The 16,136-nt window shown below is 51.3% G+C and overlaps 2 protein-coding genes and 1 long non-coding RNA gene across 16 annotated transcripts in view; 1 reads left to right on the top strand and 2 right to left on the bottom strand.

The window, feature by feature from the left end:
• Nucleotides 1-3,081, bottom strand: part of slc2a2 (solute carrier family 2 member 2) — a 33,057-nt gene extending 29,976 nt beyond the window's left edge. For 2 of the 4 annotated variants that reach the window (XM_069897598.1, XM_069897599.1), the window contains exon 1: nucleotides 2,973-3,081. In XM_069897598.1, coding sequence (XP_069753699.1) covers nucleotides 2,973-3,008 — 36 coding nt within the window. In that variant the 5' untranslated portion in view covers nucleotides 3,009-3,081. Of the gene's footprint in view, nucleotides 1-1,671; nucleotides 1,759-2,972 lie in introns of those variants that run through there. The other 2 variants (XM_069897602.1, XM_069897601.1) reach the window with 2 other exon arrangements.
• LOC138742757 (uncharacterized) lies at nucleotides 2,989-6,965 on the top strand. Its single transcript, XR_011344388.1, has 2 exons — nucleotides 2,989-3,162; nucleotides 6,553-6,965. It is a non-coding gene; the product is annotated as an uncharacterized lncRNA (long non-coding RNA).
• Nucleotides 6,966-8,589: 1,624 nt separating this feature from the next.
• The window catches only part of LOC138742753 (TRAF2 and NCK-interacting protein kinase-like), a 111,134-nt gene continuing 103,587 nt past the window's right edge, over nucleotides 8,590-16,136 (bottom strand). For all 11 annotated transcript variants that reach the window (XM_069897588.1, XM_069897591.1, XM_069897594.1 and 8 more), the window contains 3 exons: nucleotides 13,580-13,739; nucleotides 13,354-13,493; nucleotides 8,590-11,738 (listed from right to left, as the gene is read on the bottom strand). In XM_069897588.1, coding sequence (XP_069753689.1) covers nucleotides 11,655-11,738; nucleotides 13,354-13,493; nucleotides 13,580-13,739 — 384 coding nt within the window. In that variant the 3' untranslated portion in view covers nucleotides 8,590-11,654. The remainder of the gene's footprint in view (nucleotides 11,739-13,353; nucleotides 13,494-13,579; nucleotides 13,740-16,136) is intronic.

The following is a 16,136-nucleotide window of genomic DNA, read 5'->3' as shown; positions in this document are numbered from 1 at the left end:
CGACGCTGTTCTCGTGTGTAAAGTTTTCGTTCACCCGTGTCCACACGACCCGCCGGATTATCCCACCCAGTAATTTTGGGAGAACCATGCCCCTATCCCTCAGTTCCTCTCTGCGGAGGGTCATTATTCCAGCGGAACCCTGGCCATTTCCTCTCTGACAATATCCAAAGCTCTGCTGCCCGTGCCTGGACACAGACGCAGGGGGTGCACCCTCACAGCTTGGAGACAAGGGTTCGATTCCCATCTCCTCTACTTTCTAAGTGGAGTTTGCATGTTCTCCCGGTGAAAAAAACGAACGGTGGGTCGCTGGGCTAAGTTGCTTGTGTGTGTGATGAAAGAGAGAGAGAGGGAGAAAACGGGAAATTATAGACCGGTTAGCCTGACATCAGTGGTGGGGAAGATATTGGAGTCCATCATAAAAGGAGAAATAGCAGAACACTTAGGCAGAAATAATAGTATAAGGGCTAGTCAACATGGATTCCTTAAGGGTAAGTCATGCTTGACTAACCTTCTGGAATTTTTCGAGGATGTGACAAAGAGGGTGGACTTGGGAGAGCCTGTGGATGTGGTGTATTTGGACTTCCAGAAGGCCTTTGATAAGGTACCGCACGGGAGACTAGTGGGCAAGATCAGGGAGCATGGTATTGGAGGTAAGGTGCTGACATGGATAGGAAATTGGTTAAGAGATAGGAAACAAAGGGTTGGAGTAAATGGGTCTTTTTCAGAATGGCAGCATGTGACGAGTGGAGTGCCTCAGGGATCGGTATTGGGTCCTCAGTTGTTTGTAATTTATGTAAATGATTTGGATGAGGGGATTATAAATAACATGAGCAAATTTGCAGATGACACTAAACTGGGTGGCGGTGTGGGGTGTGAGGAGGATGTCAGGAAAATGCAGAGGGACTTGGACAGGCTGGAGGAGTGGGCGGTTAAATGGAAGATGAATTTCAATGTGAACAAATGTGAGGTTATTCATTTTGGGGGAAGTAATAGGAAAGCTGAGTATTATTTAAATGGAGACAAGCTAGGGAGTGGGGAAGTGCAAATGGATCTGGGTGTACTTGTTCACCGGTCACTGAAGGCTAACATGCAGGTTCAGAAAGCTGTGAAGAAGGCAAATGGCATGTTGGCTTTCATAAAGAGGGGATTGGAGTATAGGAACAGAGATGCCCTTCTGCAGTTATACAGGGCCCTGGTGAGACCCCACCTGGAGTATTGCATCCAGTTCTGGTCTCCAAACTTGAGGAAGGACATACTAGCTCTAGAGGGTGTGCAGCGCAGATTTACAAGGTTAGTTGCAGGGATGGCGGGGTTGACATATGCTGAAAGGCTAGAAAAACTGGACTTGTATCCGATGGAGTTTAGAAGGATGAGGGGGGACATGATTGAGGTATATAAAATCATCGGGGGATAGACAGGGTGAAGTCTGATTACTTGTTCCCAGTGATGGGGGAGACGAGGACTAGAGGGCATAGTTTAAGAATACAGGGTAGGCCCTTTAGGACGGAGATGAGAAAACATTTTTTTACCCAGAGAAGTGTGAATCTGTGGAATGCTCTGCCACAGAGGGTGGTAGAGGCAGATTCGCTGATTATGTTCAAAAGAGAGTTAGATAAGACTCTAGTGAGCAAAGGAGTTAAGGGTTATGGGGATAAGGCTGGAAAGGGGTACCGATAGTAGTGATCAGCCATGATTTGTAAAATGGCGGTGCTGGCTCGACGGGCCGAAGGGCCTACTCCAGCTCCTGTTGTCTATTGTCTATTGAAAGGGAGATTGATGGTTGGTTAGCGTTGACTGTAAATGGGTGGTTAACACCAAGTCCGTGGGCCGAAGGGGCTGTATCCCTGTCGTATCCCTCCCCCGGGGTCCAATGCTCCTCCACCAGCTCCCCAAGACTCTCCTCAATCCAGACGCCTCCAACCGGTCGCCACAACTCCTGTGACCGAGCCCGAGGCTCCCTCGACCAGAGCTCCGCCGGTCCCGGGAGCGACGTGTGTCCCATCACCCGGCCTCGTCACCGCGAGTTTGGCGACACTTTGGGAGAGTGGCGGATCCGGGACCCGGATCTCAATCCCCCCCGAGAGCCGGGACCCGGGTCCCCCCGAGAGCCGGACCCCGGTCCCCCCGAGAGCCGGACCCCGGTCCCCCCGAGAGCCGGGACCCCGGTCCCCCCCAAGAGCCGGGACCCCGGTCCCCCCGAGAGCCGGGACCCGAGTCCCCCCGAGAGACGGGACCCCGGTCCCCCCGAGAGCCAGGACCCGGGTCCCCCCGAGAGCCGGGACCCGGGTCCCCCCGAGAGCCGGGACCCGGGTCCCCCCGAGAGCCGGGACCCGGGTCCCCCCGAGAGCCTGACCCCGGTCCCCCCGAGAGCCGGGACCCCGGTCCCCCCGAGAGCCGGGACCCGAGTCCCCCCGAGAGCCGGGACCCGGGTCCCCCCGAGAGCCGGAAGCCGGTCCCCCCGAGAGCCGGGACCCGGGTCCCCCCGAGAGCCGGGACCCGGGTCCCCCCGAGAGCCGGGACCCGAGTCCCCCCGAGAGCCGGGACCCCGGTCCCCCCGAGAGCCGGGACCCCGGTCCCCCCGAGAGCCGGGACCCGAGTCCCCCCGAGAGCCGAGACCCGAGTCCCCCCGAGAGCCGGACCCCGGTCCCCCCGCGAGCCGGGACCCGAGTCCCCCGAGAGCCGGGACCCCGGTCCCCCCGAGAGCCGGGACCCCGGTCCCCCCGAGAGCCGGGACCCCGGTCCCCCCGAGAGCCGGGACCCCGGTCCCCCCGAGAGCCGGGACCCCGGTCCCCCCGAGAGCCGGGACCCCGGTCCCCCCGAGAGCCGGGACCCCGGTCCCCCCGAGAGCCGGGACCCGAGTCCCCCGAGAGCCGGGACCCGAGTCCCCCCGAGAGCCGGAACCCCGGTCCCCCCGAGAGCCGGAACCCCGGTCCCCCCGAGAGCCGGGACCCGAGTCCCCAGAGAGGCACTACCTTTCGCGATGTCCCGTCCTGGCTGCTCTTCCCCATCTGGCCAGGAGCCGCTGCAGGTGCCGCGGGAAGAGCGGACTCCCTCCCAGACGCTATTTAACAGAGTCGGGGCCGCCCCCTGCTGAGGGCAGGCTGACGATGTCCATGTTATTACACAGTAACTCTCCTCCTCCCCGTTTGGGGAGGGTGAAAGGTGTGTGGGTTGGGGTGGGGTGAGAGGAGGGTGGGTTGGGGGGGGTGAGAGGAGGGTGGGTTGGGGGGGTGAGAGGAGGGTGGGTTGGGGGGGGTGAGAGGAGGGTGGGTTGGGAGGGTGAGAGGAGGGTGGGTTGGGGGGGTGAGAGGAGTGTGGGGGATGGTGAGAGGAGGGTGGGTTGGGGGAGTGAGTGGAGGGTGGGTTGGGGGGTAAAAGGTGTGTGTGTGTCTAGGGGGTGAGGAATGTGTGGGTGGGGGTGGGATGTGAGAGATGTGTGTCTAGGGGGTGAGGAATGTGTGGGGGGGGATGTGAGAGGTGTGTGTCTTGGGGGTGAGGAATATGTGGGTGGGGGGGGATGTGAGAAGTGTGTGTCTAGGGGGTGAGGAGTGTGTGGGTGGGTGGGGGGGGATGTGAGAGGTGTGTGTCTAGGGGGTGAGGAATGTGTGGGTGGGGGGGATGTGAGTGGTGTGTGTCTAGGGGGTGAGGAGTGTGTGGGTGGGGGGGGATGTGAGAGGTGTGTTTCTAGGGGGTGAGGAGTGTGTGGGTGGGGGGCATGTGAGAGGTGTGTGTCTAGGGGGTGAGGAGTGTGTGGGTGGGGGGGATGTGAGAGGTGTGTGTCTAGGGGGTGAGGAGTGTGTGGGTGGGGGGGGATGTGAGAGGTGTGTGTCTAGGGGGTGAGGAGTGTGTGGGGGGGGATGTGAGAGGTGTGTGTCTAGGGGGTGAGGAGTGTGTGGGTGGGGGGATGTGAGAGGTGTGTGTCTAGGGGGTGAGGAGTGTGTGGGTGGGGGGGGGATGTGAGAGGTGTGTGTCTAGGGGGTGAGGAGTGTGTGGGTGGGGGGGGGGGGATGTGAGAGGTGCGTGTGAGCTGAATTTGCTCCATAATCTTCACCTGCTCCTCATGCTTCCAATGCACCTTTTGTTCAATAGCACACTAAAGTGAGGCTGTGTTAAAGGTGCTATGTCAATGCAAGTTGTGCTTTCTGCTGTCTCCTCACCGACTCTGAATTTTATCCTGAACCATGCAGTTCTCATAGTGACTTCGAGACAAATATTTGCCTCAAAAAGGAATGATTTGCCAACTGGACAAAACCTCCCAGCCAGGCCTCTGTCCTGTCAGCTGGGTGACAGTGATGGTATATCATTAACCACATTAAGTAGAAAGAAAAGGGTTTGGAAAAACAGTTTGAACTTTGCCCTACAAATGTCAAAGCTTCATGTATTGCTTGCCCCTGCAAAATAAAAACTGTTCTGATTAAAGCAGTTTGGGACAATCTAAAAAATCTGGAGCAGGAAGAGCAGACCTGGAGTTGGGAAACACTCCATGCACTGAGTGGTCGAACTGTGCAACTTTCCTTCACAAAGGGCAACAGAGAGAATTAGTGTTTAGTATTTAAGCTAATATTGATTGATGATCACTAACCAACAAAGAATATTGGTATGGGAATAAAGTGAAAAAAAATTAAGGGTCAGGTCACTGATCAGCCTTAACCTAGATGACTGTTGGAATGAGTGTTGCAAACCATCCACCATGAGCTGATCCATTCTCCCACTCAGCCCCACTCTCCTATCTTCTCCCCATAACCTTTGGTACCCTGACTTCTCAGATACCTATCAATCTCTGCCTTAAATACACCCAACAACCTGGCCTCCGCAGCTGCCTGTGGTGGCAAATTCCAGAGGTTCATTGCTCTCTGGCCGAAGAAATTCCTCGGCATCTCTGTTTTAAACGGGCGCCCTTCAATCCCAAAGTTAATTCCTCCTTTCCTGGCATGGGAAACAGCTTGGCCACATCTACTCTGCCCAGGTCTTTGAACATGCAAAATGCTTCCATGAGGTCTTCCTTCAATCTTCTGAACTCCAACGAGTACAACTATCTATCTGCATTTTAAATATATTCAATCAGGCAGCCAATTCTGCTTACTTGGGCGGAGAATTCCACGGATTCCTTACTCTCTGGAAATTCTCCTCTCTCTCATCTGTCTTAAATCTACTCCCCCAAATATTGAGGCTTTGTCCCCAAGTTCTGGTGTCACCTACCAACAGAAACAACCTCCCTACTTTTATCTTATCTATTCCTTTCACAATGTTCTTTTTCTATAAGATCCCTCTCCTAGACTCCAATGAAGCACCTACCCTGGTAACTCAATCTCACTTCTTAAGTTAACCCCTTCATCTTTGGAATCGAGTGGTGAGGGGGACCAAGACTGCAGAGGTTTATAGATGGACTGAATAGGCAAACATTTGGTAGATCGAGCATCTTGTGGGAAGCAAGGGGCAAGTTGAAAAGTAAGATAACGTTTGAACGGAGAGATGGTTTCACAGAGGGTCCTCGGAATAGAATGGAATATAAAGGCAGAGGAACAAAGATGGCAGGTGCTGGGATCCTGAGCAGACAACAAATTGCTGGAGGGACTCAGTAAGTCAGGCAGAATCTATGGGGAGAGATGGTCAACATGTTGCAGAAATTCACATCCATAAGAGGTGAAGATATAGTACTGACTTTTCGGGCCTGAGGAATAAGCAACAAACAGGAAGGTGTCAGAATAAAGTCTGAAGACTTGGCTGAGGAGGAGCGGTGGGGGGTGAGTCCAAACCAACAAAGGGCGTTAATTGGATGAGGGGAGAATTGATTTTGGCTCTGTGACAGGAGACAGAGAGAGAGAGAGAAACTGGAGGAAAGGATACAGGGGGAAGCATATGGGGAGGGTTAATGGAAGCCGGAGAAGTCGATGTTAATGCTATGTGGTTGGAGGGGGCCCAGAGGAAGATGAGGTGTCGTTCCTCCAATTTATGGATGGTCTCAGTCTGGCAGGTGTATGAGTCTATGGACAGACATGTCGGCAAGGAAATGGGACAGGTGATTGAAGTGGGTGGCCATTGTGCTATAGTGGCAGACAGAGCTGAGGTACTCAACAAAGTGATTCAGCATGGGAAATGAACAGGGTGAGTCAACGTGGGTGATAATAAAGTCTACCAAGGGGGAAAGGAGAGGGGGAGGGAAGCTGAGAGGGGTATGGGACAGAAGTGGAAAGACAGCTAGAGGGAGAGACCACTGGGAAAGGGGAAAGGGAGAAACAAGTATGTATGGGTGTAGGTAGAGAGATGAGAACAGTGGAACCAGGTTGGGGTGGGAAATTACCTGACAATGTTCATGGGGGTTCAGGCTGTCCAGGAGAAACATATGTTGTTCCTCAGGTTTGCGTTGAGTATCACCTGGTGATGGATGACAGACATGTCTGTGTGGGAATGGTTGGGGAGCTGAAACATTGGCCATAGGAAGTCGTGCTTTGACTCACAGCAGAGGTTTTGGTGAACTGGTCCCTGGCTATTCTTTGCGAGGTGTCTGAGGAGATTCCGTGTGTCACTGAAGACTCTCGTAAACTTCCACAGGTGGACCGTGGAGAGCATTCTGACTGGTTGCATCACTGTCTCATACGGCGGCACCAACTCTCAGGACAAGAAAAAACTCCAGAGGGTTGTTAACTCGGCCTTGTGACATCATTCAATTGAGGGCATCTACATGAGACGGTGTCTTAAAAGGGCAGCCTCTATCCTCAAAGACCCTCCACCACCCAGGCCGTGCCCTCTTCACTCTGCTACCATTCGGGAAAAGTTACAGGAGCTTGAAGACGAGCACTCAGAGGCACAAGGACGGCTTCTTCCCCTCCACCATCAGATTCCTGACACTGCTTGACATTGACTTTTTTCTTGCATTGTTATTTATTGTTGTAAAGTGGTTTATATCAACGTTTGAAAACAATGTCGTGACATGTGCATAACACAATAAATTCTGATTCTAAGCAGACCCTGATCTGCACTTAGTCTCACTGTTTTCCCACCCCATTCCATCACCAATCAGCCCCTCCCAGCTCCTCCCCGCCCCCCCATGACCCTTTTTCACCTTAGATGCTGCCTGATCTGCTGTCCCTCCATCCTCTGTCTATTGGCCGAGGGGGTCTTGGAGGCTGAGTGAGCCAAAAGGGAGGCTGGGCAGGTCAGGGGGAGGTCAAGGGGAGTGGATAAAGACATTGAGGAGAGAGGGAGATGGAAAGGGGTGGGTACAAAGACCAGTGTAGGGGAAATGGGCCAAATGGCCTGGTCCAGTGCCATAACCTCCAGCTGACTCTGTTCATCATTATCATGGCAAAGAAGAGATCTCCAGCAGGTCAACGATGAACAAATCAAACCTTCAAAGCCACCTTGGTGGTAGGATTGAGCCCACCTTGGTTCAGTGCTGCAGCTGTCAATCATTCAAACAACCCTGGGGTCAGAGGGAAAAGACCGTGATCTTCCTGGCATTGACAACTGGCCAATCGCTGCAAGCATCACTGAATCTGGAGACACATGGGAGGCTGCAGATGCTGATGGAGGAACTCAGGAGGTCGAGCAGCGTCTGTGGGGACGAAGAACTGATGTTTTGAGCTAGAACCCTCCATCAGGACTGAGAGTGTGGAGGGGAGATAGCAAGTGAGGACAGGGCAGGAGGGGTTGGGCAGGGGGCAGTGGTGAACCAGGGAAGGGTGACGGTCAGAAGCGATTAACTGGCAGATGCCTGACAAAGGAAGAGAGAAAATGGCAAGAGGAACAAACGGGTTATGTGGAGGAAGATGATTCATGGGGAGGGTTGGGGAGTGGTTGACAGGTGGAGTCAGTGACAGTATCAGAGACGTAGAGGACTGGTGAAGGACTGCAGACAGGGTAGATGGAGGAATAATGTTTCCAATGTTGTGGAACAAGGGGTCACCGCCTAAGGAGAAGGGGGAAGCCACTCAGGACGGAGATGAGGAGAAACCTCTTCACTCAGAGAGTTGGGACGTTGTGGAACTCCCTGCTGCAGAACGTTATTGAGGCTGGTTCATTAGATATACAGTAAAACCCTCGTTATCCGGAATCCAAGCAACCAGCAAAAAATCTTGGAAAATAAATCCCTAATTTTAAAATTGGCGCCCCCTAGTGGGTGTTCACCAACACACGCAACAAGCAATTTCAAGCAACCAGAACAATCCCCATTAGTGCTGTCTACCAACTGGGTTTTTTTTTACTGTATTCAGAAGGGAGTTCAATGTGGCCCTTATGGCTAAAGGGGTGCAGGGGTGTGGAGAATAAGGAGCTGAGGTCAATACCAGCCATGGTTGCACTGAGTAGCAGGGCAGACTAGAAGGCCTTCTTCTGTTTTATACGACTTGTGGGGGGGGAAGAATCCTGTGGGAGAAACGAGGATGAAAAGAAATGAAACCTGAAGGGGGGGTGAGAATGGGTGGAGGCCATGGAAAGGGAGCGGGGAAGAGGGAAGAATGGTGAGTATCTCAGCAGAGAGAGGGGACGTTACCTGGAACTGCTAAGATGCGAACACCCATGTCTGGCCATTTCTGATAACCCACGGTGCGGACGGGAACGCTCATCAAAATAGACGTTGCAGCCAGACAATTGAAACCCATTGGAATTTTATTATTGGAAAAAAGACACACATTAAAAGGGAATAAAATGTGCAAAATTAGTTGCAATTCAGAGCATTTTTTAAACCAGTCTTTATCAGTAGTAAACAATTCAACAGTAAATAATCGGCTCACAGACCATTAGTTCCCTTGTTCCTGGGTGCAAAGGGTGGAAGTGGAAACAAAGAGAGTAAGGATCATTGATCACCTCCAATATAGGCCGAGTGTGGCAGAGAGACATGAGCTGGGTACGGGTCACCAAGGGGTAGTTGTGGGGCACATATTTAGCTCGCAGCATGAACACAAATCCCACTTTAGGTAGCCTTGGAATTTAAATTTGGTTAACTTGCTAAATAAAGCTGATGTAGGTCAGGGTGAAGGTGGTTGTAGGGAGAAGCCTGGTTAACTGATGTCCTTCACCATCTGGGTTTACGTGACCTCGGACTCACAGTGAAGTGACTAATTGGCAGAGAGGTTACTCGATCTCCCTTCCCTACAGCTTCTAACCTGACTCATGCATTTTCAACAGAAATGTGTGGGTAAAATCACATCATGTTGACATGGGCCTGGTTGGTGTTCAACTCTCTGCTGCCAGACTCCCTGGGTGACTGACTGCCTGGGCTCAGGAGGGCCCCACCACACTGGGAGGCTATTTGCAGTTGATGACACACAGGTGACCATGGCCATTGGATTTCTGGGGGCAACTGGACGTCTCACTACAGTGTGGACTGGGATAGTGAGAGGGATAATGAAGGAGTCTGAAATGTGGTCCTGGCTGAAATGTAGGGAACATGGCAGGCACGGTGAGCACAGCAGGATCCCACAGGTAGCAGAGTGATGATGGCCAAATGTAATACTGCAAATTGATGCTGGTTATTGTGGTGACCTCCTCGATTCTGCAAACCTGAAGGGATCAGAGTGGAGTGGTGGCAACAAAGGACTGGGACAGGATGGGATGGGACAGGGTGTGAGGGGACAGGTCAGGATGGGACAGGACGGGACAGGGTGTGAGAGGACAGGACGGGACAGGACAGGGTGTGAGGGGACAGGACAAGGTGTGAGGGGACAGGACGGGACAGGACAGGGTGTGAGGGGTGTTTAGCACTAAGGACAGTTGCTCACACCCTGCTCAAGGCTCAGGAACAGGAAGGAACCTCGTTCAGGGAGGGGTAAGGGCATTACTTCCTTCACAGGGACTCAGCTCATTCCAGGTGCCCCACAAAATGAGGGGTTGTATTGCACAGGAACAAGAAGAGGCAGTTCAGCTCTCGTCCATCACAAAGGCCACGGCCCACTTTGGCTTTGCAAGCACCTCGATGTGTTCCCCCCCCACCCCACCTCCACCGCCCCCCCCTAAGAAAGGCTTTCACTCCCAGGTTTTGAAAGATCCCAAGGATTCTCCACACCCTCACTTCCCCCTCTGAGAGAATGTGACTCCTGATACCCCCCCCACTGTAAGACTGGGATTAAACACTAGAATACCCAGCCCTCAACCCCACACCCTGCCCAGAACAGAAAGCAGCTCATCGCCGTCCAGTGAGCCATCCCCTCTGATTGTAGGTGAACATTCTCAGACCAGCGGGTGAGAGGGCCAGAAGGAACATCTACAACTCTAGAACAGGATGGCAAAGGGACATGGTTTTTGAAGATGGACTTAACAAAAAGTTCAAGTAAAACATGACACATTTAATTAGTTTTTTTTTAGAAAAGGCTTCAATCTTAATATCTGCTGTTAAAAACAGCTACACACAAAACGATAGGAGGTAGGTTAAGGACTGGACCTGTAACACGATTGATTGACAACAATACCCTACTCAATAATTAGCCATGCCCTGCAGCAAGTGAAAGAAAGAATCGTCTTCACATCGCTTGGATCAGTCTCAGAGCCACTTGGACACATACACATGGTGCTTTGAAAGAAGATGGGATCAAACTCCCAAATCACACACGCAATGACCCCATGGACACAACCCCCTCCCTCCATCCACCACCCCTGCCCACCCAAAAGCCCCATGGCACAGAAAGCAATTTTTTGGGGCATTTACATTTTTTAACATAAAAGTAGCATCAGTATTGGGCCAGAGGTCAGGGGGTGATCACACAATTGCCAGCTCCTACTCAGTTGTCCACTCCCTGTCCTGCTGACGCACCAAGTGCTTCGCCAAAGGCACCCTGATGCAGGCCAAGGCCAAGAGTATCTGTCCCCGGGGAGAGAGGTGTCTGTGCCAATGCGTCATGCCATTAGGGAGTGCTCAGTGCCTGGAACACCCTTTCTAGCCAATGCCCTCAGCAAGGATTAATGCCAGCACCAACAACCCCCCTCCCGCGCCCCTCCCACCGAGGACACAAGCACGATCTCTTGGAGGGAATTCACATCCATGGGGAACTCATCCAGGCACCTGAGCAAGCCCCAACTCCCCGAATGTGCCCTGTCTCCAATGACACAAGCTGCCCAGGACAGACTGGTCCTTGACGATGAACCAACCGAAGGACTGTGCTGTCGTTGCAAATTTTAAACTCAGTAGTCATTCACCTGTTTAAGAAATGTTTCCTCCCATTTCTGGCTAACCTTCCACAGTGCTCTGTGTTACCCACCGACAGAGCCATCCGCCACACCACAGGGCCCCTGTCTCAAGCACTGTACCGACAGCAAGCCAAATTTAAGAGGAACTCGCGTGGATTTATTTGCCACTGCGTTTCCGACCTTCCCCCTCCTCCCACCCCACAGAAGCTGCCCCAGTCGGAACCACCACCTTTCTGGTCTTCAGGAAAGCATCTGGGGAACAAGCCCAGGACTCGGCAGATCCTGGCCCTCACCTCTGTGGCTGTTGCCAGGAGCTTCCCTCGGAGACCACCTTCACCACACACAGAAAGTTAACCGGGACCAAAATAAAAGAAAGAACTCCCCGTCAGACCCTGCAGATAAACGGCACGGGCTTTGTAATATTGCAGTGGTCCGATTATCCCCTTGACATCACGAGGCAGTTGGATTTCTGTCCAGGATGTCGACGACCGTCGTCTCAGAGTGGGCTTGACCACCAGCGCTCCGGGAACGCACTACCAGTTCATCATCGAATTCCTGTTCAGTGTCATGAAGAAGACTTGGCTACTGCCACCAGACCGCACGGATGCAAAGAAAACCTATAACCACAGTAAGAGCATCAGATGGTGGGGGTTGGCAGAGGATGGGGATGTGGGGGGGAAGAGACGGGGAGATAGAAAAAGGGTAGGAGAGAGAGGGAAGTGGAAGAGAGGGGAGCAAGAAAGGGTGGGAGTGGGAGAGAGATAGGGTAGCTTTAGGATCTAAGTGAAGTTAGGCTCATTGAGATCTTGAGGGATGGAACCCAACTGTCCAACCAGGAGGTGGAGATCACTGCCAGTAATTTTATCTGGAAGGGAGGTGCAGGTTGTGCCACACTCCGATGGTTATTTTTTTTTGGGGGGGGATTAATGTCTGGGTGTTGGGCCCACTGTATACAGTGACCAATGCCGAGGAGTAGATTCATCATCATCTGCCACAAATTCACCAGGTTTGAGGAACTGGAACCCTGATGCTTAACAGGGCAGTGATGGTGTTTAACCTTGGGTCTCTGCCCTCTCCCACAGACCCAGATCCCCAGCCTCTCAGCATCCCTGGACTGGAGTTCACCGGGACCAGGATCTAAAAGTTGGTTTATTTCTGACCAAATCTGGGTCTTTATTCCCTGGAATGTAGGAGGGGTGAATTTATCGAGGTTTACAAAACCACGAGGGGCACAAATAAAGTGAAATGCCCAAAATCACAATCTCAGGATGGTCAATTCTAGAAGTGGTTTTGGTGGGAGTGGGATGATTTAAGAGGGGATCTCAGGGTGACTGAGAATGTGATCTTTCTGGAACAGGTTGTTGTGCAATACGTTTCCATAGGTCAGCACAACGTTGTGGGCTGAAGGGCCTATCCTGTGCTGTAATATTCCGTATTCTAAGAATCTGTAGAAGTGGGAACAATTACAACATTCAAACAGCATTTGGACAGATTTATTGATAGGAAGGGTTCAAAAAATTGAAAATGCCCAGATGCAAAGGGATCTGGGAGTCCTCGTGCAGGATACCCTGACGGTAAACGCAGGGTGAGTCAGTGGTGAAGAAGGCAAATGTAATGCTGGCGTTCATTTCAAAGGGAATAGAATCTAAGAGCAGAGATGTGATGTTGAGGCTTTATCAGGCCCTAGTGGGACCTCACTTGGGGTATTGTGAGCATTTTGGGGCTCCCCATTTAAGGATGTGCTGACGTTGGAGAGGGTTCAGAGGAGGTTCACAAGGATGATTCTGGGAATGAAAGGGTTATCATACACGGAGCATTTATGGCTCTTAAACTCATTGGAATTTAGGAGAATGAGGGGCTATCTCATTGAAACATTTTGAACGTTGAAAAGTGTGGACGGAGTAGATGTAGAAAGGTTGTTCCCCACGGTGGGAGAGTTTAAGACAAGAGGGCACAACTTTAGGATTGAAGGGCATCCATTTAGAATAGAGATGTGGAGGAATTTCTTCAGCCAGAGGGGGTAAATCTGTGGAATTTGATATCACAGGTGGTTGTTGGGTCATTGGGGGTATGTAAGGCAGAGATTGATAGGTTCTTGATGAGCCAGGGCATCAAAGGTTATGGGGAGAAGGCCGGGCATTGGGGCTGAGTGGGGAAACTGATCAGCTCATGATTGAATGGTGGTGCAGACTCGATGGGCTGAATGGCCGACTCCATCTTGTTTGACTCTACCTTGTCATTCCGTTCACACAGAAACTTCAAGCGCTGTGCTCTCTTGTGCATGAAGACCCCGTCCAGGTGGCCGGTCTCCACCGAGCGAATCTCAATGGCCTTCTCTCCCCAGCCCATGATCTGGCTCGAGTGGATGTATGCTGCAGAGAGGAAGGAAATGGAGGCCACATTAGCTCCTTGTACTCCACAGCAAAGAGCAATCAGAGGAAAGGGGTCTCGGCCTTACCGACTGATGTGGGCATCTCACCCCACTGCAGTACGATGTCCTTGGTGATACGGCCGTAGGTGTTAACGTAGACACCCTCATCCTCATAGCACACCAACATCTCCATCCCCTCGGTCTTGGGCAGGATGATGAGAGCGTGAGGTGTGACGTTACCCTGGATCTGCAGGGGAACATTTCCCAGAGAGCACCAGTGAATGCCAGGGAGGCCTGCCCTTCGCCACACCAGTCAGCTGGGCAGCACGCTGGGCCACAACGCAACAGCAGCGGGATACAGTGTGGAGGAGCTGAGGGCTCTGTGAGCTCCACAGTGTTGTAGGAGAGGTCGGGAAGGCGGGTAAAGAGGAGATGGGTACTTGCCTTCAGTGGGTGAGGCAGAGAAGATACACAGGAGACTGCAGATCTGGGATCAGCATCTGCAGTCTCCGCTGAATGCTGAGGTCTCACAGAAGCCAAGAGTTGGGGTTTTTCAGTCACCTGTCCTGGTTCCTGATGCAATGGCCAAGAAACTGCACCAATGCCTCAACTTTCTCAGATGCCCGTGGAAATTTGTCCCCACGTCTCCCTAACATCTTGTCAAGGTGCGTCACTGTGTGGGACAGGAACTGCTCCACCCAACACCGCATAAAACCACAGAGGAGATTTACTAGGATGTGACCAGGACTTGAGGAAATGAATCACAGGGAAAGGTTAAACAAGTTCAGATTTTATTCCCTGAAACGTAAAAGAATGAGGAGAGGTTTTATAACGGTTTACAAAATTATGCAGGGTATCGACAGAGTAAATGCAAGTAGGCTTTCTCCACTGAAAATAGGTGAGATACAAACCAGTGGACATGGATTAAGGATGAAAAGGGAGGTTTAGGGGGAACGTCTTCACTGAGTGAATAGTGGGGATGTGGAACGAGCTGCCGGCTGAAGTGGTGAATGCAGGCTCGATTTTAACATTTAAGAAAATGTGAACAGCTACATGGATGGGAGGGACATGGAGGGATATGGACTGGGTGCAGGTCAGTGGGACAAGACAGAATAATAGTTCAGCACAGTTTAGAAGGGATAAATGGCCTGTTTTCTGTATTGTAATACTATATAGCTGAGAATGTGACACAGACCATTGTACATCACACTCCCTCCAGCGACTCCCATTGCCTTGGAAAAGCAGCTTACATATTAAAAGACCCAATCCCACCTCACCACACTCTCCTGCCCCACCAAAATCAGGATGAAGATTGATGAGTGTGAGATCACAAACCCCCAGATTCAAGGACAATTTCTTTCCTACTGTTATCAGACTCCTGAATGAACCCCACATCGGTACACTGACACTGCCTTTGCTCCGTCCCAACTCATCTCTGTTACCCTGCACTTCTGCATTGCATCCAGAATTCCCTTTAATGTTCTCCCTAAACTTTTCCCCTTTCACCCTTAACCCATGTCCTCCGGTTTGTATCTCTCTAAACCTCAGTGGAAAAAGTCGACCTAGATTTACTCTGTAATTTCATTGTACGATGTGTGGTTTGTCTTAACTAGACTGCCAACAATGCCTATCACTGCACCTTAGTACATGATGATAAACTTGAATTTGGTCACAAAAGACCTGTACAAAACACAAACTGACTGCACAGCACAGAGTTCTGGTCTACACATGACAGGAAACTAGTGAGGGTGCAGAGGGGATCTCTGGGGCTGACACACATTTTCTGGATGATAGATCCGAGGAGAGGTCTACGGAGTATGATTATTTTCTTTGGAACATTGAGGGGTGATTTTGCTGGGGTGTGCTGAGAGGGTGGACACATTTCCCTAAGCTGAGGGGCCAGTAACTGTGGAGCTGGGGTTGCAGTTAATTGGTGGTAGGGTTAGAGAACACTTTCTTTCTTTCTTAGTGGGTAGCTGTAGGGGAAGGAGGGTGGGAATTAATGGGGAGGGAGAGGGAGTTGTTATATGTTATTCACATATATTTTTCTGTAAATGAATTTTATTAGAAGTTGATGTAATTGTGGTTTTCAAATTTTAAAATCAAGTATTCAAAGAAATGAAAGATGAGATGGAACAGGTTATAATCATGTAACAATTACAGCACAAAACAGGCTATTCGTCCCTTCTAGTCCACACCGAACCAAGTGCTCTCCTCTAGTCCCACCTACCTGCACCTTGCCCCCGTAACCCTCCATTCCCCTCCCATCCATACACCTATCTAATTTTTCCTTAAATGAAAAAATGGACCCTGCCGCCACTACTTCTCTCGGAAGCTCATTCCACACTTCCACCACTCTCGGAGTGAAGAAGTTTCTCCCTCGCGTTACTTTTGCCCCTTAACTCATGACCTCTTGTTTCAATCTCTCCTACATTTTATAAAATACAAAGAACAAAAAAAATGTATTCCTTCATTTCCACAACTTCTGTGCGTCTGTGCACGCACGCAAAAGCCAGCTAAATTTAAAACATTTGAGAGTGTTCGAGAAGTCCGTATTTTTGTCGGGTGGTCCAGATTTCTGTTGGATTTGTGGACTTTTACAGTGGTTACCTACCACCAATTACTCCTGATACACTTACTTCCC

This window comes from Narcine bancroftii, chromosome 9 (genome assembly GCF_036971445.1).
Source record: "Narcine bancroftii isolate sNarBan1 chromosome 9, sNarBan1.hap1, whole genome shotgun sequence".
Taxonomy (NCBI): domain Eukaryota; kingdom Metazoa; phylum Chordata; class Chondrichthyes; order Torpediniformes; family Narcinidae; genus Narcine; species Narcine bancroftii.
The sequence above is the reverse complement of the archived record's forward strand: the minus strand, read 5'-3'. Positions and strand labels throughout refer to the sequence as shown.